General features: G+C 35.8%; 1 protein-coding gene and 2 pseudogenes across 1 annotated transcript; 2 read left to right on the forward strand and 1 right to left on the reverse strand.

Moving 5' to 3' along the window:
* Positions 1–1,346: 1,346 nt before the first annotated feature.
* On the reverse strand, positions 1,347–4,051 carry LOC109678166 (olfactory receptor 8B3-like; annotated as a pseudogene).
* Positions 4,052–6,465: 2,414 nt separating this feature from the next.
* LOC109678165 (transmembrane protein 141 pseudogene) lies at positions 6,466–6,963 on the forward strand (annotated as a pseudogene).
* An 8,986-nt stretch (positions 6,964–15,949) lies between these two features.
* LOC109678170 (olfactory receptor 8B8-like) lies at positions 15,950–16,882 on the forward strand. Its single transcript, XM_020153827.2, has one exon. The coding sequence runs from the start codon at positions 15,950–15,952 to the stop codon at positions 16,880–16,882; it is 933 nt and encodes a 310-aa protein (XP_020009416.1).
* The last annotated feature ends 7,196 nt before the right edge of the window (positions 16,883–24,078 follow it).

The following is a 24,078-nucleotide window of genomic DNA, read 5'->3' on the forward strand; positions in this document are numbered from 1 at the left end:
AAATATACATTGCCAATGTAGAAGGTGCTGCCTTATCTTTACAAGTTAAACACAGCATATTGCAAAGGAAGTTTAATGCACAGTTTGTACAGCTTCAGGATGTGTGTATTTAATAATTTATGTAGTAACACCAGTTCTGTGAAACCAGTTTTGTGAAACAGTTTTGAAAGTGATATATTCCTGCTCAGTAGATACACAAGCCAAGAGTATAAGCAGACTGTCCAACTCACGCTTCATTAAAGGTGGCAAACAGGAAGTGTCCTGTGAAACGACACACTGTCAAAAGAGAGTTACTTTATCCAAACAATGGTAAAACCATTCATTGTTTTATAGAATGAAGTGCACAAAAATTATTCTTAATCAGATAGAAAAAGGTGAAAGGAAACTGTGTAAAAGTGAGAAAATAAGGAAAACTTATTTATAGTAACTACAAACATATCAAACCTCAAACTGCCCCTTATTTCTTAAAATAAAAATGGCATAAGAAAACTGTCACTCACAGGTTACTCCAGAGGCACCTGCACATCCATGTTTATTGTGGCACTATTCATAATAGCCAAGTTATGGAAACAGCCAAGATGCCCCACCACTGACAAATGGATTAAGAAAATGTGGTATCTATACACAATGGAGTTTTATGCAGCCATGAAGAAGAATGAAATGTTATCATTCACTGGTAAATGGATGGAATTGGAGAACATCATTCTGAGTGAGGTTAGCCTGGCCCAAAAGACCAAAAATTGTATGTTCTCCCTCATATGCAGACATTAGATCAAGGGCAAACACAACAAGGGAATTGGATTTTGAGCACATGATATAAGTGAGAGCACACAAGGAAGGGGTGAGGATAGGTAAGACACCTAAAAAATTAGCTAGCATTTGTTGCCCTTAACGCAGAGAAACTAAAGCAGATACCTGAAAAGCAACTGAGGCCAATAGGAAAAGGGGACCAGGAACTAGAGAAAAGGTGAGATCAAAAAGAATTAACCTAGAAGGTAACACACACGTACAGGAAATTAATGTGAGTCAACTCCCTGTATAGCTATCCTTATCTCAACCAGGAACACTTGTTCCTTCCTGTTATTGCCTATACTCCCTCTTCAACAAAATTAGAGATAAGGCAAAATAGTTTATGCTGGGTATTGAGGGGGTAGGGGGAGAGGGAGGGGGTGGAGTGGGTGGTAAGGGAGGGGGTGGAGGCAGTGGGGAGAAATGACCCAAGCCTTGTATGCACATGTGAATAATAAAACAATAAAAAAAAGAAAACTGTCACTAAGAACAAACTAATTGAACACACAAAATTTCTCTGTGTGGTAACCTTAGGAACATAAATATTCAGTTTCTGATCAACATCTCCTGTGCAGGGTTTTTCTCAGAGCAACTTTAACATCTTTGTTCCTTAAGCTGAAGATTAAGGGGTTCAACATGGGAACCACAATGGTATAAAATACAGATGAGATTTTTCCCTCATCCATAGTTCCAGCCGAAGAAGGTTTGAGATACATAAATGCACAAGACCCAAAAAATAGAGAAACAGCAATTATGTGGGAAGTGCAGGTGCCAAAAGCTTTAGACCTGCCCTCAGTAGACCTGATTTTGATGATGCTGGAAAGGATGACACCATAAGAGATGAAGATGATGCTTTTCTCACTCACATATTTATGTTAGAAGTATTTGGGATTAAGAAACAATTGTTTAATTAGAGTATATTGTTTGTTTAATAATAGAAATTTATTATTGCAAACAATGAATAATAAAATGTAATAAATAATAACATCACTAATAAATGAAAAAAACCTTTGGTTTTAGTTTATCTTTTGTAATGGACTGTGGCATACTAATAGAAACCTACTCAGCTCCCTATCAAGAGAAGCAGCAATATGGCACAAGTTCTTGGAAGTCTAGAGCTGATACTTCTTTTGAGCATCTCAGTGTTCAGGAAGAGGCTAGGCTTACTGTCAAATGCCCCAGCCAGTCACTAAGCATGGTGTGGGTCATGTGAACTTGGGAATTTTGGCCTAACAGAGATTTCTTCTGCTAGGCTTAAAGACTTTCCATCACCCTGACCAAGAACAGTTAAAATGCACTTCAGACGGTTTTTCCAACACAATTCTTCCATTCCTCCTTTCTTTGGCATCAGACTTCCTTCCTGGTCTGAGGCCTTCATCACTGACTCCTGAGAGCTCCTACTTTATACTTCACAAGCATGAATCATAGTAAAAGTTTTGCAAGTCTCATTTTTTTTATTCATCTTTTAAGGAGGACTTAAATGACAGATAAGACTTGTATTATGTGGTTTTGGAATTGTTTAATTGTGTGATAATCAAGGCAGATTTCTTTTGTGATAATGATAAATAAATCCATCACTTAGAATACAAGTTTCAAAAGTAGATCTTTATTTATGTAGTCAATTGAATTTTAACGATGCACAAAAGAAATTCCATTAAAGAAAGTTTGTCACATAATTAATGCCAGAATACTACATATGCATAAGAATCCAATCAACCTTGACCTCTACCTCACTGAACAGGTACAATTCCTCTACAATGGATCAGCATCATGCACAGCACTTAAACTATAAAACTTCTGTAAGTGAAGATAAAAAACTACTCTGATGATGTTGGCTTGGAGCTCTTAGTCACACCTTAGAAAGCAATAAACTCAGAAGAAAAACGGCAGAATAAATTTCACTGAAATGAGAAGACTATCAACACAATATTTGTAGGCAACCCAAGTATAGAAAAATACATTTGCAGTACTCATACCAGATAAATTTGTTTTGTCCAGAATATATAACAACTTCTAATGCAAAGTTATCTCAATAGCAAGAGACCACTTAAAAAGTGGACATGTTTTTAAAGACATCCTAAAGGGAGGCAGTCAAACGGTCGGTATGCCCATGCAGGTGTATCTAGCATGCTGCAGCCCATTACTATGTAGACAATGGGTGGACAGCACTCCCTCACGCTTTATGCTGTGATTCCTCATTGCATTGCTTGGACTGTGCCCCGTAAGGGGCTAGAACCATTGTCAGTCCTCCTAGCTGGTCTCCCCGCATGGTGGTCTCACAGACCTCTAGTTTGTGTCCCTATTTAAGAAGGTAAAGAACTGACTATTGGTCACCACCAACCATCAAATAATCCATTTGCCAATCCCATGGAACTCCTCTTTTGAGATTCTAGTATCTGGTTATTGCACCCTTGTCTGTTTTTCCCTATTTCTTGGAATGAGAGCTACTGTTTCTAGTTCATAAATCGTTATATTTTCTTATTTGTAACTTTTCACTCTTTCCTCCCTGCAATATCTGTATAACTAATTTTCTACTTTAAAGATCCTCTCTTGAAAATATAGAGTATGTTATATTTATTGACTGATTCTTTTCTTTTATAGAAATCCCACCTTATGTGGGATGATGATAATGGGCACAGTGATGTCTTTTCCCCCCACTATGAAAATTTCTACCTCATTGACATAGGTGCTGGTGCAGGAGAGCTGGAGCAAAGGTACAGGGTCACAGAAAAAGTGGTTGATGGTATTTCTATCACAGAAAGTCAGTCTCAGTATGCACCCAGTGTGGATCATGGCATCAGAAAATGCAATCACGTAGGAACCAAGTACAAGATAGGAACACACTTTAGGAGACATGGCAGTGTTATACAAAAGTGAATTGCAAATGGCCACATAGTGGTCATAGGCCATTGAAGTTAGTACATAGCATTCAGAAATGACAAAAAAAACAAAAAAAGTAGAGTTGAGTCATACAGCCCATATAAGAGATAACATTCTTCCTTAACATAAAGTTCATTAGCATTTTTGGTGTAACCACAGAAGAATAACAGAGGTCTATGAAGGACAAGTTCATGAGGAAAAAGTACATGGGGGTGTGAAGATGAGAATTTAGCACAATTAGAATTATCAAGCTTAAATTTCCCAAAGCAGTGGCTACATATATTGCTAGAAATAGGAAGAACAGGGGCATTTGGAGGTCAGACCGTTGTGTTAAGCCTTCCAAAATGAATTCAGTCACAAAAGAGCCATTTGCAAGAGGCATTCTTCTGTAAGAGGATCTGTGGACACGGAAAAAAAAAAAAAAGATGACATAAGCAACCCCGAACTTCTTATAATATTTTGGCTCACAAGTGTGAGGTTTTTGCTATGTATGCCAGAAACAAACTCAACTGATGCAGAAATATCCTTTAATTCTTCCACTATACTGAGTAGAATTGCACTCTCCTTTATTAGAATCCTAACACAGTTAAAACCCTCACCAACTTAGTATACAGATCTTAGGCCAGTGCTCTTATTCAAAAACAGGTAATTACTAATCTTTGATCTGATGAAAGAGAAAATATAAAGAAAGTTTGTTCCCTTTTCATGAATGATCAACTTCATTGAAAATTTAATTCTATACCTTTAGACTTTTATGTAAAATTACATTTTAAAAGTTTAAATGCACATTTTAAAAGTTTGCAGGTAAATGGATGGAACTGGAGAACATCATTCTGAGCGAGGTTAGCCAGGCTCAAAAAGTAAACTTTAGATCTAGGGCAAATGCAGCAATGTGGTTGGACTTGGATCACATGACAAGGTTTGATCGCATATGGGAGATATAGGAAAAGGTAGAAAACCCAAAACATGAAAGTGTTTGATGTCCCCACTCCAGAGGAACTAATACAAAAACCTTAAAGTGACAGAGGTTAACATGAGAAGGGGATCAGTAACCATTGTAAAGATCAGTTAGAGATGACTCAACATTGGTTGTTACACATGTGTAGATGAATGCAATCTCTGTATAGCTATCCTTAACTCAACTAGCAAAACTGCTTGTCTTCCTTGTTATGCTTATGTTTTTTCTATAACAAAATTAGTGATAAGGGCAGAACAGGATCTGCCTGGAAGTGGGGGGCAGGCAGAGAGGATGGTGGAGAAGGGCAGCGGGGGAGAAATGACCCAAACAATGTATGCACATGTGAATAAATGAATAATTAAAAAAAAAGTTAAGGGCAGCAAAGTTCAAAAAGCCGTAGTTTAACTGCTTCAGTTCACACCATAATCTTTATCTAGTTGGACTTTTTCATCGGAAGGATAACCAAATGGAGGGATTAATATGCATTATATAGAGTTATCCTTTATTCATTTGTTTTGTTTTTGTAATGGTAGGAAAAATTATTACAGGAAACATAATTCTACTGAATTTGTCATAGATGAGAATATATTGTAATCCCGGGGATTTCCCTTTACCAGTGTCCTAAGGTTATGATATTTCTTCAGTAATAGACAGCTTGGACTTTTGGATCTTTAACAGAAATTTATCCTTCTAGTTGCCTAGTTAAAGATGAGAGAGAAAATTCCCAGATTATGTACTAACTTTGTATATGTAATCTTCCTCTACCCAATCTGCTATTGTTGCTCAGAATTTTTTTGAATTGGCCATAACCACTTTACTTTTTACTGTATGACGAAGTGAGAAGTAAAAAGAACTTTTTATTTTGTACATTTAATTTCTTCAACTCCCAATCTTTATTCATCCCATCTTATTCCTCCTCTTTAATCTGAAGTTCTTTGATATACACACACAGAGGGACATACTGTGTCTTCAAGTCTTGTGTTTCATGTTTACCCAATGGACTATAATTGCTCTGTGGTCACTGGAGACTACAGCTTAGAAGTTCATGGAATCCCATCATTGCCCTCTTCTATGCTATTTGCAGGGTGGAGGGTAGAGTGTGATAGCATTTGTGAGAGCTCCTGAGCACACAGTCTCCATGTTTAGAATAACCTCAATGTCATAAAAATTACTTGTATGACATACTTGCCTTCTCCAACTTTCTTGCTCCAGCACCTCTGTCCACAAGGTTGGTATCACAACCTGCTATTATCGAATCATGACTTTTTTACATTTCAATTCTAGCAATTCACTACATAGAAGAACCCATCTGATCTTAAAACTATGTAGGCCAAAATGATCAAACCCTCCTGCATACAGGAGCCATTTACATCCTTGAACTATCACTGTCACACTCTCTTTTTGCAGAGACTACTTTATGTAAGTGGATTTGATTTGTATTCCTGTAAATTAGATTGAAGGAGCCTTAGATGTCCACAGTCCAAAGTTGTGTGATAGAATATTCTACTATACCACATAAATCTGCAAAGCACAGTGCTTAAGGAAAGAAATTTTTGATTCATGTTTATTGAAAAGGAAACTTCTCCACCATTTGATATTTTGCCCTTGGATCAATTAGTTACTACTAGCTTTGTGTTTTCTGTGTGTCAAAGAGAACTAGTCTGTGATTGTAAGGGTAAGATGAAGTAAGGTATATGAAGCATTTAGCACTGGGACAGGCAGATATTAACTAACAGTGGCACAAAATCTCAGTTTATTTCTGTCTCTCTTATCAAATGAGGATCACAGTGCAAGGTTATTTGGTTTGCGTTCATGGTGCCGTACAGTCTAAAACCGCCTTCATGAAGGGTGTTTTTACCTTTGTCACAGGCACCGGTGCGACCTTGGGCCTGCAGATGTTCATTCAGAGAAAGTTTCCATACCCTGTGCAGTGGAACCTGCTGATGGCTGCGGTTGCAGGTTCTGTGGCCAGTTACTGGGTGACAAGAGTGGAGTCGCAGAAATGCAGCAACCTCTGGCTCTTCCTGGAGACAGGGCAGCTCCCCAAAGACATGGGCACAGATCGTCGCAGCTAAGAGCACTCCAGTTAGGGTGCAGAGGATCTGGGGCAGGGGCAGTCCTGGAACACAGCCCTCTGCTCTCCCAACTCCCAGCTGGCCTTTCCCACCTCACACATGCCTCTCCCCACCCGAGTGCCTTTTGTCCCCTGCACTTGTGCATACCAGACCTGCACAGACTGCTACCTTCCCAAATCTCCTGCCAAGAGGTTGACTCAGAAAACACTGGGAGGCTGGGGTCCTCCCCCAAGGGCAATAAGAAACAAGGTCAGCTCTGTGAACCAGAAAAAAAAAAAAACAGAACAAAACAAAACAGGGAAAAGACTATGGGGTGTCAGGGCTCCTGTCCCTTCCGCTCTGATAAGATGGAGTCCACCATGAGCTAGAAGCTTCAGCCATCAGTCTTCTGGCTGCTGTGGCTCAGTGTGCCCCTTGGCGTCTGAGTCACTCAGCCAGCGGTTGCTGCACAGGGATGGACGACTTAATGTACGCTTGCTGTCCCTATTCATTTATAAAAGTTGGTAAGATAGTAGGAAAGTAGTGATAATGGCATGAGCTCAGGACTCCAAAACAAGCAAACACACGACCCCCCAAAGGAGTAGCACAACCACCCCCATATCATGAATGTTAGAAAGCAGATAAAAAGAGTAATATTTGTTTTGGGATTTCATGATTTCTGGTACTAACATAGAAAAAGGGAATATCAATGACATATCCAGACTTACACTGTACACTCTCCATTTGCTCATAATTGTGTGGCTTCAAGAATCTTTGGGAGAACTGTAAATGGGGTAAGATAAATAAAATGCTTAACAGGTCTTTTAGGAAGTACATCGAGGTTCAAATGACCTTAAAATGACCATGAAGCCAGATGTCTCTGTCTGTCTATTTATACCCTGCATTTATATATAAAATACAAGGAATTTATTCATTAAAGAAAGTTATATAAGACACATTCTAATAGAAGCAGTAGTAGCAAAGGAAATTGATGAGCCTGAATTTTTCCTGCTGTTACTCATGAAGAGATTTTCTTCATGCCCATGTGATGTACAGAATATAATATGCATGCTTTAGTAGACTTGTGTTACAACTATGACTAATCTTGTCTTGTTTCTTATTTCTGTATCTCCTTTCTTCCCACAGCTTTCTAGATAAATCAGGTATATTCACTAATAAACATATATACTGATGTTTTTCATTATTGTTTCTTAGTCCTTCTGTCTCCCAGGATATTCCTTACCTGGAACAATATGGTAATTTTGTAAATTACTAAAACATTTTTTTTGCTTACTTACAAAAATATTGAATTGCCAATATGTTAGAGGCATTTTCATCATGAAATGATAGAGAAGATGAATATCTGACCCCAGATTTTACTTCCCATTGTAGAAACAATGTATTATAAGGAATTCCCTCTGTGCAAAGTATGCTAACTTGGAGGAGGGGAGGAGCAATGCATTCAAAGCAAGACCATTTCCCTGACACTTCCAATACAGACTTCACATATTTCTGTGGTGCATATGGGTTTGTAAGACCCGTTTCCAAACTTTGGAGTCACAGAATTATTATTGTATGTGGGTTATTGCTGGTTCAAACTTCTGTGAAGTAATTGAGACCTGAATTTATATTATGAATGTTCCTGTAAGTTCTTGAGCTATGGAAAAATAGAACCATGTGATCAGAGCTCATTTTAACAGCATGTTGATTGATAAGTAGGAGTACATATAAGAAAATGCTAGAAAAACAGTAGCTACCAACACAGGGGCCATTATAATTCAGTTAGAAGTTCAGTTAAACCTTAGTAAGTGCCTGCACATGTGTGGAAAACTTCTGCCATATACCAAATTTTTTATCATGTGAGGAAGTGAGAAAAGATTCTGAAGATCTTCAGCAGTGAATAATGGGATTTCCAGAATGTCTGCGATGAACCCTGTACCGTATTTTTCATCAAGAACAAAGTAGGAAAAAGGCAGAATAATGTATTTTATGACATGCATCATTCACAAAAGATATGTAGGTTATAAAACATATAGTTTGCATTAACATTTGAGTTCAAATTTGAAATAAATTCTGTTTATTGCTCTGATGAAGCATGCATCAGAAATGGTGAGAAGATAGATATTTAAGTTCCCAGAACTAAATTCAATTCAATTCACAGTTCAATTTGCAGTTATTTTTACTTCACATTTGTGTAAAAATAATATACATTTAGTAGACACTGTACTTTGATATTAAATTTGGCCTTTTCCTTGGATAGGAAAAAATGGACTGATGCACATATGATATCCAATTGTAGGGTTTTGTAACTACTATGAGCACATTTAAGGCAGGCTAGGCCAAGCTATAATATTTGGTCAGTGAAGTGTATTCGATGCATTTTAAGTGTGATTTTTCCAGTTTACAGTTAATTGATCTGGACATAACCTGTGTATATGTTAAATAATACCTGTACCAAAATCTGACATTTGACATTTTCTATATATATAGTCCAATATTTAATGATCTTTCTTGTATTTATCATTATATACCACATCAATTCAATGAAAGCTATGCTATTTTTATCATTTCTGTTTTACAAAGATAAACCTGGAAACAGAAATGTTAAGTAACTTGTCCAAGTTAGTATACTTAGGAAGTAGAGAGGGAGTATTCTAACACAAACTCTAAACCCTGTAGGCCTATCCTTTTTTATTAGGACTTTAGAAATTGCTAACCTATTCATTAAAGTATAATGTAGAAGGAGTCAGCAGAATACTCAGGTAGAAATTTCCAGTAAATGCTAAAAACAAAACAAAACAAAAAAAACTTTATAGGGATACAGCCTATTTGAAGTGACTTTAGAATTTTCTCAGGTGAGAAAAACCCTGAAATTAGTTGCAGTACTCCTTGAAAATTTAGATAAAGATACAAGGTAGCCATGAACGAGCCTCTGTGGAACATTACAATAAAGATGTGAGAATGAAGAGAGAGAACCAAAACAATAGGTGATGAGGAGGTAGGAGTTCAATATTGGCTCAAACCTGTAGGATGTACAATCCCTGGAGACAATGAAATGCTGGAGTAAACTATTGAGTCCCCAAGGAACATTAGATGACCCATGGTCATCATTTTTCTTTTTAATAATTGGAATCTCTTCTCTGAGGAGAAACCATAGAAGCACTACTGATTTGTGTTTCTCTGTAGAATACTTTTACACTTCATAGCCCATAAAACATTGGTAAAAGTATAATCCGTGATGCTTCAAGGTTTACAGTGTCTGGGAAAAGACAGTGAAAGAGCTGGGTACACTTTGGAATGAAGAAGATAGAGGACAACTTCAGGAGACAAAATAGTGTGTGGTAGTGGAAATCAAACTAGAAAAAAGGAATTTAGAAGCTCCTGCTTGATCTTCCCTTTTGAAGAAGGGACTAGACATATTTAGAGATTATGGATTTCTCTAGAGATGATATAGGTTTATGTTATTTGATACTAAAGAAAAGTGGGCAAGAGGACTTGGTAACCAAATCAATTCACTTTCTCTTGGCATTCAAATGCTGGTTCCATAAGGAATTTACAGTATTAAAACCACATAATTTAGCAGGGCAATGCAGTGCACTTCTGTACTTGGCAGGTGGAGGCAAGAAGGTAAATCTAGTAAAAGTTAACAAGACCCTAATTAAAACACAAATGCAGACAAAAGCCTAGGGACATGGTTGGGGAGAAAGAGTGCCTAGCTAGCTCATGGGTGAACTAGGACTCAATTCAAACACACCCATACCATTCATTTCAGGTGGGGGAGCAATAAGAATTTGAAAGGCACATTTCAAGAATAAAGCAACTTTTGACAAAATCTTTTATAGAGTGGGGGTATAGTTAGCTGTTAAATTTCCTTTTGAGAAAACAGGTAAAAAGTTGAGTAAGCTGAAAATTCTTAATCTGATACCAAGTAGCAATTTAAACATTTTCTGAAATAATAACATATGCTATTTTACCATTTTTTCCTACCTTCCATTCAATGTCTACGTACTCTGGAAGTTAGCATTTTTTAGCTTGCTTGCTTGATTTTATCTATTCATAATTGCTACATGCTTCAATTATGGTTTGAAGTGTCCACATCTTCCCCAGCAAAAAGGTCCAAGATCAGTATAGTGATTTTGACTCTTTGATTTCTATTTACATAAAAGAGTTAACTTCAGCTATAAATATCTTCTCATTTTTGCTTTTGCATACTGTCCCTTTGGGTAAAATTGTCTTTCTTCCTGAACAAAATTTGTTTAAATGGAAAAATAATATCTGTACTGTTTGGTACTCTGTAGGCAATGAGGTTTGAGTCTACTTTTTACAGATTTCATCACTATTTGAAGTTGCCTAGTGTAGATTAAACCTGATCCCTAAGTTTTCATTTGAAGAGGCTCAAATATTAATAAACTGATTCATTTTCAAAAATTGTAAACTTCTTTTAAATTTTAGTTCTGTTAATTTTATACTTTTTGTGAAATTCGTTGAAAAATTAATGCAGTATATAAAAGTTATGGGCAGCAAATTTCGAAAAAGAGTTAAATTAGATAATTTACCTACCAACCTAAACGCTATATATCTATTTTGATTTTTTTCCAAAGGGAGTGTAACCAAGTCTGTATGTTTAATGTACTACATAGAGTTACTCGTACTACATGGAGTTACTCATTGTTTTTGATGTTGTTGTTGCTGTTTTATTGTTTAGAGTTTTGCTTTCTTTATTTCTTTGGTGGTGTTGTTTTGTTTTTTCTTTGAATGACAGTAAAGAAATTCTGAGAGGAAATGAGTTCCCTATAACGGGAAAGGAAATTTTGTGTTTATATCCTGAATTTAATAGAAACATTCTCTAACCAATCTGCTATTTTTTCTCAGGTTTAGCTTTGAAATGACTATGACTAAGTACTCTCTGATTGAAGATGGATGAAATCAGAAGTAAAAAGAGCTTTCATTTCTGCATTTTTTTTTTTTTTGGTTCAAGTGGGGTTTGAACTCAGGGCTTCTTTCTTGTAAAGCAGGCATTCCACCACTAGTCTCTCACCCTTAATCCATTTTGCTCTGATTATTTTGGAGATGGGCACTAACAAACTATTTTCCCAGGCTGGCCTAAAACCATGATCCTATAGATCTCAGATTCTCAAATAGCCAGGATTACAGACTTGAGCTACCAGTGCCCAGCTACTTCTCCATTCTTTGATTTCCTTAACCCTCAGCCTTTATTAAACACTTGTCTCTTAATTCTAATTTACCCTGAATTCTTATGCTTTCATACACACACACACACACACACACACACACACACACACACACACACACACATACACACATACACACATACACACACACACACACACATACAGAGAGAGAGAGAGAGAGAGAGAGAGAGAGATTTGCATTCTTGTGTTTTCTGACTTAGTTGCTTAACATAAATTACATGGTGATGGACTCTACATCTCTCTGTGTGATATCTTTCATGCACATTGTTCCTGCTTTCATCATCAGAGAAGCAGGGCTCAAATGGTTGTGCTTTTGAATCCAATAAGACAAAATGTAGATGGATTTAATTATTTGCTCATTAATAAACATATGTGCAGACATATAGACACAGACAGACACACATGAATATCCCTCAAACATATTGTAACAGTCAAGTGGGTACTAACTTGTGACAATAACCTTTAAGTCACCAATGTAAATAAGTAACAATCAGACAAGGAAATACAAGTACATTTCATAATGCCTGCTTGAGTTACAAACTACACAGGAAAAATTTCAAAGTTTCTTTTAGGTAAAATATTTCTAAATATGAATTTTATTTGGATAATATCAGATGAAGACTGATACAGAATTTTTCATAAGTCTGACGCAATTAGTTTTGTCTCTTGCTTCATATTCAGTATGAATTTAACTGAACAGTAGATGAAGGGAGTAGTTCACCTGATGTGCTTTGCTGCATAAAGTATCTACTCTTAAACATTGAAACCTTACACAGTGTGGGGACATTTTACCTCTAAGGGCAGAGCTTCTGTCGTCCTCAGTGAGTAAGAGGGCAGTGAAATGATACGCTCTCTTTAAAGTCTCCTCTGACATAGATCTGAGTTAAGCAACATCAACCATCAGTGTAAAATCACATGTCAAATAATGTCTGTGAATAATTGCTTGCTTGTGAATAATTGCATTATTGAAGCCAGAGGACATATTTTCTGGCATCTTGTTGATGTCACTCTTCCTGAAAGTTTTTGAGTTAAGAAGAACGGAACTATGTGTTCACAGCTTATTCTACAATATATGGCTAACTAAGCTGGAATACATACATGGAGAAGTATAGCATAACTGCTAGGAGGCATTACAATTTGGTAGCATGTTCAGGTAAAACTTAAAAGTACCCGATATTGTGTGGGAGCTGGAGAAAGGATGGGAATTATTTTATTGCACACTCTGTTTGTCATGTGAGAAATGAGGAAAGGTTCAGGTAGAACATTGTTTGATTTCCATAGTAGTTAACGACTGTCTAAGATGTAGTCTGGGAATTACTGCTACCAGGAGCAAGATAGTAAACAAGACACAAAACTGAATGCTATGAAGTTACACATCATTTCCACAGAGATATAAGCTATAGAATTTATAGTTTATAAAGGAACAGGTGACTTAAATAGTGAAAAAAATGTTAGTTTTTATGATGTAAGATGTACCATAAGTGATTAGAACATAAATGTAGATGGTCCCCAATTTATACTGGTTCATCATACCATTATTTCATTATATGATAGTGTGAATGTAACACATAGTTAATAGAAACTGTACTTTAATGTTGATTTTGATATTTTCCTTGGCTGATGAAATGTGGTCTGATAGTCTCATATGACTACTGTAGATTAATATAAGTTACTGTGAATCCATTTAAAGTACACATAGTCAAGTCATGATGTTAGGTGGGTTCAGTGTAATAAGTTCATTTTCAACTTAGGGCATTTTCAATGTATGGTGAGTTAATCTTGACTTAAGCCATTTCATAAATTCAGGAGCACCTCTACTCAGAACTGAGATTAGATAATTTCCAAATACGGTCATTATTTGAAGAATCTCTCACATTAATTTTCATCTAACAGCACAATAGCCCAAGAATGAAATGATAATTTTACCATCCCTGTTTTACAAATATAGTGAGGTACAGAGCTGTTTCAGCAACTTTTACAGGTTGTTTTACTAAGGAAGTGTAGTTGGAAGATTCAAATACAGACCTTCTAATTCTATAGCCCTATTCTTTTCTATAAAGGGTTTAGAAATTGATGACATCATCACTGGTGTTACATTCAAGGACTCAGCAGGATACTCAGGCAAGAGTTTGCAATAATTACTGAATAAAATTTTACTAGGGATACAACCCAATAGAAGTGGCTTTGGTGAAATGTCAGGTGAAAAATTACCTCAAGTAAGTTCTAAGACTTTGAAAATTTTTAGATTGATAAAATGAAGTACATATGTAGCCCTTGTCAGAACATTGCCATAAATATTTGAGAACAAAGAGCAAAAGATCCAAAATAATAGAGTTCCCTTAAGATATCAAACTGATGGCTTTTCCCTGAATTGGCTCAAGAATGAGAAATATACAATCCCTAAAAAGAATGGAATAAAATATTGATCCTTACAGAAAAAATTCTCATCATGGTGTATTGTGTAAATGCAATCACCTCATTTCCTCCTATACCTGAAATCAGTTCTCTGGGAAGAGAATAATGAAACTTCTAGCTTGTTTATAGCCATGAACATTATGACATTAAATTTGTGAAAAACTTTCAGTGTCTTATCACATGACACACATGATGATATAAAGAGCTGTTTACTTTTCACTGATGTCTTAGAAGACTAACGGTCACCATGATGAATTAGATCAGCACCTCTGACAGATTTGTAGGAAATATGAATAATTGGGTTTTTGCTATCTCTGCTCAGAAAAAGAAGAACGAAATTCCTAGATCCTGATATTTCCCTGGCAATGGATAAGTCACACTGATAAGGAAACACAAAGGTATTCTTTCCTAAGAAAGGTAAGCTTAGAAATCTATTTGTATTAATGTCTTAATTTTTATACAACACTTTAAGACATCTTCAATATGTAAAATGGTATATATGGGTTATACAAGTTGTTGTTTTGACAAAAATAGACGTTGTGAAATGACCTAACAATGAAGTGAACTAACACAACCTTTTCCTTTACAAAATTACCCTTGTGTGTGTTTTTGAATATGTCTATACATATAGAGAAGATAATTTTAAGATGTATGCAGTTAACAAATTCTAAGTGTTCAATATATTATGGTTAACTTTTGTTTACATATTTTATATTAGATCTTCCAAATCTAACCAAGTTATATAACTGAACATTTGTCCCTTTGACTAACATCACCTCACTTTCTCTCTGACTGGCATAGGCAAACAACATACAGCTCTCTGCTTATGTGAATATCACTATTCTAGACTGCACATACGGGAGAGATTGTGCATTGTTTCTTTTCCGTTGTATTGCTTATTATCCGTGGCTTATTGTCTTCATGGTTTGAGACTTTGTTTTGGGGGGATGTAGAGATAGGCTGTTTTCTTTACAGTTCAAGGAATTGTAATATTCAACTGATAGGAGAGTGACTCCCAAGGGGAGCCGAGAATGTCAGGAACATCAGTGAACACTGGGTTGCAGTGTCTTAATCAGTAAGTTCCCTCTGCTAGAAGAGATCTCACACTCCTCTAGATTCGTGTATTTTCCTTTAACATGGGGCACTAATTTAACCATTCCTAGACAATGCTTCTTTTATTCTACATCAATAACAGGGTTTATAGCTTCAACTCAACTAGGGTCATTTCTGCATTGGAGGTCAGCACCAGAGTGCCAAGGTTTCTGCCTTTAACATTACTACTGAAGAAAGAGGTGAATCAATAAGAAAATGATGAGATTAGAGAATGGCACACATGTCATGCTCCCACTACCACTACCTTCTTCCTAACTTTTTCTAATAGCTTTGTTTGGGAATAACAGCACTGGCTTGGAGCTCTGTATGAAAAGTTATGAGGCTTTAAGTATATTAAGATACTACAAATTAGAATGCAATTCTACTCAGTATAGTGGAAGAATTAAAGGATATTTCTTTGTATCAGGTGAGTTAGTTTCTGGCATTCTCATCAAAAACCTCACACTTGTGGCCAAAATATTACAGGAAGTTCTGGGTTGTTTTCAGTCATCCTTTCTTTCTGTGTCCACAGATCCTCCTACAGAAGAATGGTTCTTACAAATGGCTCATTTGTGACTGAATTCATTCTGGAAGGCTTAACACAACGGTCTGACCTCCAAATGCCCCTGTTCTTCCTATTTCTAGTAATATATGTAGCCACTGTATTGGGAAATTCGGGTTTGACAATCCTAATTGTGCTAAATTCCCATCTTCACACCCCCATGTACTTTTTCCTCATGAACTTGTCCTTCATAGACCTCTGTTATTCTTCTGTGGTTACACCAAAAATGCTAATGAACTTTATGTTAAAGAAGAATACTATCTCTTACATGGGCTGTATGATGCAGCTCTACTTTTTTTGTTTTTTTATCATTTCTGAATGCTATGTGCTGACATCAATGGCTTATGATCGCTATGTGGCCATTTGCAATCCACTTTTGTATAACACTGCCATGTCTCCTAAAGTGTGTTCCTATCTCATTCTTGGTTCCTATTTGGTGGCATTTTCTGATGCCATGATCCACACTGGGTGCATCCTGAGACTGACTTTCTGTGATAGAAATACTATCAACCACTTTTTCTGTGACCCTGTACCTTTGCTCCAGCTCTCCTGCACCAGCACCTATGTCAATGAGGTAGAGATTTTCTTAGTCGGGGGAAAAGACATCACGGTCCCCTGTATCATCATCTTCATCTCATATGGTGTTATCCTTTCCAGCATCATCAAAATCAGGTCAACTGAGGGCAGGTCCAAAGCTTTTGGCATCTGCACTTCTCACATAATTGCTGTTTCTCTGTTCTTTGGGTCTTGTGCATTTATGTATCTTAAACCCTATTCAGCTGGAACTATGGATGAGGGAAAAATCTCATCTGTATTTTATACCATTGTGGTTCCCATGTTGAACCCCTTAATTTACAGCTTAAGGAATAAAGATGTAAAAGTTGCTCTGAAGAAAACCTTGACCAGGAAAATGTTTTGATCTGAAATTGAATCTTTTGATGTCTATGGTTACAACACAGATTTTATGTGCTTAATTAGTTTGTTCTTAGTGGCAGTTTTCTTATGTCATTTTTATTTTAAGAAATGAAGGAAAGTTTGAAGTTTGTTCATACTGTACATAGGTTATCTTTACTTTCTTACCTTTTGCACAATGTCTCCTTTCATCATTTTACCTGATAAAATTTTTTTTATTTTTTTCATTTTCATTATTCATTCTATCCTAAAAAACAATGAATGGTTCTATCATTTTTTAGATAAAGTAACACTACTCTGTTTTGGGGTTTTTTTCCTCTTTTTAAAATCATTTATTCATATGTGCATACATTGCTAGGGTCATTTCTTCCCCCTGTCCCCCCATCCCTTCCCTCTTTCCTCCACCCCCCTTCACTTCCAGGCAGAACCTGTTCTGCTTTTTTCTCCAATTTTGTTGAAGAGAAGACATAAGCAATAATAAGAAAGACAAAGCATTTTTGGTAATTGAGATAACAATAGTTATACAGAGAGATTCCTGGCATTGCTTTCATGCACAAGTGTGTTACAACCCGAATTGATTCATCTCTACCTGACCTTTTCACTAATTCCTGATCACCTTCCCATATTGACCTCTGTCACTTTAAGGTTTCTGTATTAGCTCTTCTGCAGTGGGGCCATCAAACATTTTCAAGTTTTGGGTTTCCTACCTATCTCCATACCTCCGGTATGTGCTCTCCCCTTAGCATGTGACCCAGGTCCAACAACATTACTGCATTTGCCCTAGATCTGAAGTCTGAATATGAGGGAGAACATACGATTTTTGGTCTTCTGAGCCAGGCTAACCTCTCTCAGAATGATATTCTCCAGTTCCATCCATTTACTTGAGAATGATAAGATTTCATTCTTCTTCATGGCTGAATAAAATTCAATTGTGCATAAATACCACATTTCCTTAATCCATTTGTCAGTAGTGGGGCATTTTGGCTGTTTCCATAACTTGGCTATTGTGAATAGTGCTACAATAAACATGAGTGTGCAGGTGCCTCTGGAGTAACCTGAGTCTCATTTCATTGGGTATATCCCCAGGAATAAGATTGCTGAATCATATGGCAGATTGATGTTTAGATATTGAAGAAGACTCCATATTTTTTTCCAGAGTGGTTGCACTAGCTTGCGTTCCCACCAGCAGTGTACAAGGGTTTCTTTTTCCCCACATCCTTGCCAACACCTGTTGTTAGTGGTGTTGTTAGTGGCTCTTCTAACAGGGGTGATGTGGAATCTTAGTGTTGTTTTAATTTGCATTTCCTTTATGGCTAGAGACGGTGAGCATTTTTTCATGTGCTTTTTGGACATTTGAATTTCTTCTTTTGAGAATGTTCTGTTTAGTTCAGTTGCCCATTTCTTTATTGGTTCATTGATTTGGGGAGAGTTTAGTTTTTTAAGTTCTCTGTGTGTTCTCATTATCAGTCTTTTGTATGATGAATAGCTGGCAAATATTTTCTTTCACTCTGTGGGTGTCTCTTAAGTTTAGAAATACAGAATAGAGGACCCAGGTATGAATCCACACAGCTATGGCCACCTTATTTTTGACAAAGTTGCCAAAAATATATGATGGAGAAAAGATAGCCTCTTCAACAAATGTTGCTGGGAAAAGTGATTATCCATCTGCAGAAAACTGAAACTAGATCCATGTTTATCACCCTATACTGGTGTCAACTCAAAATGGATCAAGGACCTTAATATCAGACGTAAAACTCTGAAGTTAGTACAGGAAAGAACAGGGAATGTTCTGGAAGTAATAGGTATAGGCAAGGACTTTCTCAATAGAACCCCAGTAGCTCAGCAACTAAATAACACTACTTTGACAGTGTGTCATTTTGCAGGACACTTACTGTTTACCACTATTTTTGAAGTGTGAACCAGACACTCTGTCTCTGCTTTTGGCTTTATATCTCTACTGGGCAGGAATTTGTCACTTTCAAATTCTGCTGTTTCACATTACTGGTGTTACAGCATAAATTATTAAATACAACACATCTTAAATTGTAAAAGCTGTGCATTAAACTTGCCTTTGTTATATGTTATGTTTATTTTGGAAAGACAATGCTGCACATACTACACTGGGCTATATACCGACATATATTTACATACATATGTATGTCATATGAACAGGTTTCTGATGCTCAGGGAGATTAACATTTTCTTTGAGTAACAGAAATTCATAAATAAAATATCCAGAAAAGGCAGTTAGTCTCTTGGCTTCAAATCACTCCCTTTTCTATTATGCCATGTATCTACTTCATTTATTAGTTTTATTTCAATAAACATAAAATATGAGTTAACATTTCTACTTTGGAATCTGATTATGCATTTTCCTTGGTTGCAACCCAAATTAATCCGTATTTGTTGCAATATTTTTTGATTCAGGAAAACAATTAATGGTTCTTTTTGGTGGGAAAGTGGAAGCTTATTAAAACAGTGTAGTTCATAAACGACTGGTTCAAGTTGGAGTTTGATTCATTTGGTAAAAGTAATTTGAAATGTTTACAAGTTCTTTTATTAGACAGTCCAAGGACATGTGAGAAGATGGAACACATATACCAAGACCTATACACACACATAGCCTATAAAAAGAGATGTCTTTGTGGAGAGCAATCAATGAAAATATAACAGAAATTTAATCTAAATTTGTGTTATTCTATAAAGTACTGTAGCCTCCACTAGTCATAAAGCTCTGCTAAATCTTATAACCCATGATGTCTCTAGGATAACAGTGTTTGAGGGGAATAACACTGAACATGCATTAGAGACATTTGTGGGTGATAGAGAAAGTACACAACTTCAGAAGGCAATACAGAAAGCAGTTGTCAAAGCACATGCTAGTTAAATGGGAGTGTCTGCCTTATCTTCTGTGGAAAGCCTTAAAAATATGAAGTATGTAGGATTTTTCTGGCTATGACATCAGCTTATTTTATTTATTGCAAAATAAACCAAAAGTGAAGAGGGACTTTGAAACAACTAAGTCCCTCTTGTTTTTCCTTGGCTCTCATATGTTGTTCTGCTATGAAATTTAAGGAACTAACACCTCATATTTAAGCTGGAAGAACAGTGAGAATTCAAGAGGTGTATTAGTTGTTGATTAAAATGCATTGTGATGAAGTCTTTTCAATAATAGTGGTAGTGTTAATTTGCTTTTTGAAAAAAATAGGGAAAAGATGAGTAAGGAGAATATTGTTGATCCAATACCAGGGGACAATATAAATATTTTCTAGGATAAAGGGTATGATCTGTACTTTTTCCAAATTTTTCTGTCTACGTTCAATATTTAAGTACTCTGAAATGTAGCAAAACTTTTTGTTGATTCATTTGCTTTTTTTTAGAAGCACAATAATGCTATATGCTTTATTTATGTTTGAAGTGAACACTTGTTCCTCTCCAATGGCTCCAGTATCAACATGCTTTAGTTTTACTCTATGCAGTCTAATTACATAAAGGAGTTGAACATGGTTGTAAGGTTTTTCTTTTTCATTTTTTCTTTTACATACTGTTCCTGTTGGTAAAATTTTTTGTTAAAAAAATCTATTCAAATAAGAAAATGTCACCTTTTCTCTTTGGTACTCTTGAAGGAATTGCAGGGTTGTGTCCATGCCTTGTTTATTTCATTACTATTGAAGTCACCAGGAGTGGGTTAAACTAGATTACTAATGCTCAATTTGATGAAAGAGAAATACAAAGAAAGTCTGTTTGCTTTTAATGAAAGATTAAGTTCATTTAAAATTTAATACTATGTTTTTAGCCTTTAAAATTTTTTTCTTTTGCAGTATTGGGGCTAACTCAAAGCCTACACCTTGAGCCACTCCACCAGCCCTTTTTATGTTGGGTTTTTCAAGATAGGGTCTCGAAGACTATTTGCCTAGGTTGGATTTGAACTGTGATCCTCCTGATCTCTACCTTCTGACACAGGTAGGGTTATAGGCATGAGAACCAGCGCACAGCTAAAATTTTGTTTTAAAAGTTGAATGCACATTGTGAAAGTTAAGGGCAGTAAAGTTTGGAAAGAGGTAGTTTACAGCTCTAGTTTGCACCATAATCTATATTTGTCTATTTGGATTTCTTTTTCAGAGGAAGGATAACCAAGTCTGTGTGTCTACATGTACTATACAGAGTTATTCTTTTGTTTGTTTTATTTGCACAATGTGAATGAGGAAAATTATTAAAGGAGACCTAATTCTACTGAAGTGGTCACAGATTAAGGTAAATTGGAATCCCTGGCATTTGTTTTTGCCAGTGTACTAAGGTGGTAATGTTTCTACAGTAGTAGAATAGCTTGGACTTTTTTGGGTTTTAACAGAAAATTAATCTCTTAGTCTCTTTGTTAAAGATGGCAAAGAAAGTTTATATATTATAGATTGAATATGCATAACAGTCACTCTAACCAAGCTGCTATTATTGGTCAAAATTAGTTTTGTACTGGCCATGATCAGGGCAATCTGGTTGAAGGCTGATGAAGTCAGAAGCAAAAAGAGCTTTTATTCAATTCTTTTATTTCTTCAACAACTACCCTTTATTCAACCCATCTTTCTCCTCCTCTTTAATCTGAATTTCTTTGCTACTCCTACCTACCCACCCCACATGTTATGTGATAGAGTTTGTGGAAGTGTATACTCACACAGCCTCCATGTTTAGATTAATCTTCTCAATGCTAACATCATCAAAAATTACTTATGTGACATACTTGCCTTCTCCAACTTTCCTCTGTCCACAAGGCAGCATTTCTCATTGTCATGGGTACTAATATCACAGTTCCCGGTTATAGCATCCTAATTTTTTATGTTTTTATCATCACTAGCATTTTTCCTATTAGAAATGCTCAAGAAAGTTCAAAACCTGCTAGTACTTATAACTTATACATCATCGCTATTTTGATTTTGGGATGATCAGGGATCATTATTTTTCTTAAATCTTCTTCTGGGTTTATGGACCAGGGAATAGTTTCTTCTGTTTTCTACACTAATGATCTGCATTTTGTGGAGCAAGAATGTCAGTGTTGCACTGAGGAAAGTCATTGTTAAAGCTCACAGCAGACTCACATTCTTATTAGAAGCAGTACTAATAAAAGGCAATTGAAGAACTTTAATTTTTCCTGGTGGTTGTCATGAAGAGATTTTGTTCATACACATGTGACTTGTACAGATAATGATATATGTGGCTTATTATACTTGTGTTACCACTTCTATGGATAATCTTGTTTTATGGTTCTGTATCTGTGTTACTTCCTACATCTTTCTAGATAGATAAAGTCATGTTCATTAAGAACCGTATATACTGATATTTTTTATTATTGCTTTTTCAGTCCTTCTCTCTCCTGAGCTACTCCTAATAGTGAACTAAATGGTAATTGTTATAGATTCTGAAAATTAAATTTCTTTCCAAATATGTTAGAAGCATTTTCATTATGTTCAGTATTGTCTTAAGTCTCAGAATATGATGAAATATCTTCATTTCCAGCCATGTAAAACTTAAAGATAGCCATATTCTCACTTTGTTCTGGTTTACTCACAACATTTGTTTTTAAGCATAATTTTTGTGTTCCTTTTGACTAATGGCACTACATTTATCACAAGATAGAAGCTTCTGAGAACCAGTCAGAGCCCATTTAATGTTGAAGAAAATATGTAAAACTCTACCTTCTATTTCCAAAGAAAAAATAACAGAAGATAATGACAGAAATAATATTTGTGTGTGTAGGATTCGAGTGGGGGAATACAGGTATGTATAATAAACTTACATTAATTATTATCTTAAATGGCATCCGGCATTTAGAAAAAACATTGATTTTTACTCTAATTATTGCCTTTATTTTTATATTAGTAACAGGAGTTAATCTGCACTACATTAACAGAATATTTTACTATATTTTACTTATCCAATGTGATTGGTTATGAAAAATCAGTGCACATAAATAATAATAAACTGTCATTCTACAAACATAGTAAGGTTATGTAGATTTTGTATCATAACACTTCTAACACAGAGATTGTTTCACATAGTTTCTCTAAATGCTTTTTCCCTTTTACATATTTGAAATGTTAGAAATATTTGAGATTAAGAAACTTCAGTTAAATTAAGAGTATCTTATTGAGATATCATCAATAAAATTTTACTATAATAAACAGTGAACAACAAAATAAAATAAATGATGACATCACCAATAAATAAAAACAATTTGTGAGGCTTAATTTTTCTTTTGTAGTGATTGTGTCAGTCTCAGCAATTTCTACTCAGTTCCCTCTTAAGAGAAACAACTCTTTGGCACACAGTTCTTAGAATTCTGTAGCTGGTACTGCTTTTTGTGTACCATAGTATTCAGGATGATCCAATGCTTCTTCTGAAATTCCCTAGTCAGTGAGTGAGCATAGGATGTGGGTCAACTGGAACTTGCCAATTTCTACACAAAAGAAATTTTTTTCTTATTGGTCTTATTGGCTTGGATACTTTCTGTCATCCTGACCAAGAACTGCAGTCTGAATGTTTAGAATTGCACTGTAGTCTGAGTGTTTCCCACACAATCCTTCCATTTCTCTTTCCTTTCACAGGTGTCAGACTTCCCTTCTGGTCTGAGGCCTTCATCACTAACTACTGATGCCTCCTACTTTATCCTTCACAAACGTGAACCATAATAAATGTCTTGGAAGCATTATCATTTCTTGAACTCATCTTCTAACTAGAACTTAAATGACAGAGAGGACTTAAATTGAGTGGTTTTAGAATTGATATAATGATATGAAAATGAAAGGAGATAGCTTTTGTGATAAAGGTGTACAAATCCATCACACAAAATAGAAATTCAGAAGATATCTGAGATGAGGTGATTTTTAAAAACTCAGCAAAATAATTCCATTGGGAAAGGAAAAAAATTCATGTAACTGATGCTGGAATACGACACACGAATAAATAAAACAGTAGCCTTGGCCTCTATCTAACAACAGGTACAGCAATTCCTCTAAAATGGATCAATACTATGCACAAAAGCTTAAAGCGTATAAATTCTGTAAGTACATATAGGAAACCACTCTGATGATGTTGGCTCAGTGTTCTTAGTCATATCCTAGGAAGCACTAAACCCAAAAGAAAAAACAGATGATAAACTTCATGAAAATAAGAAATATTTATCAACAAAATATTTTTAGGCAACCATAGTAT

This window comes from Castor canadensis, chromosome 2 (genome assembly GCF_047511655.1).
Source record: "Castor canadensis chromosome 2, mCasCan1.hap1v2, whole genome shotgun sequence".
Lineage (NCBI taxonomy): Eukaryota > Metazoa > Chordata > Mammalia > Rodentia > Castoridae > Castor > Castor canadensis.

What these genes read in the sequence shown, in the direction of transcription:
- LOC109678170 (XM_020153827.2), top strand. Translation starts at nt 15,950, where the DNA reads ATGGTTCTTACAAATGGCTCATTTGTGACTGAATTCATTCTGGAAGGC.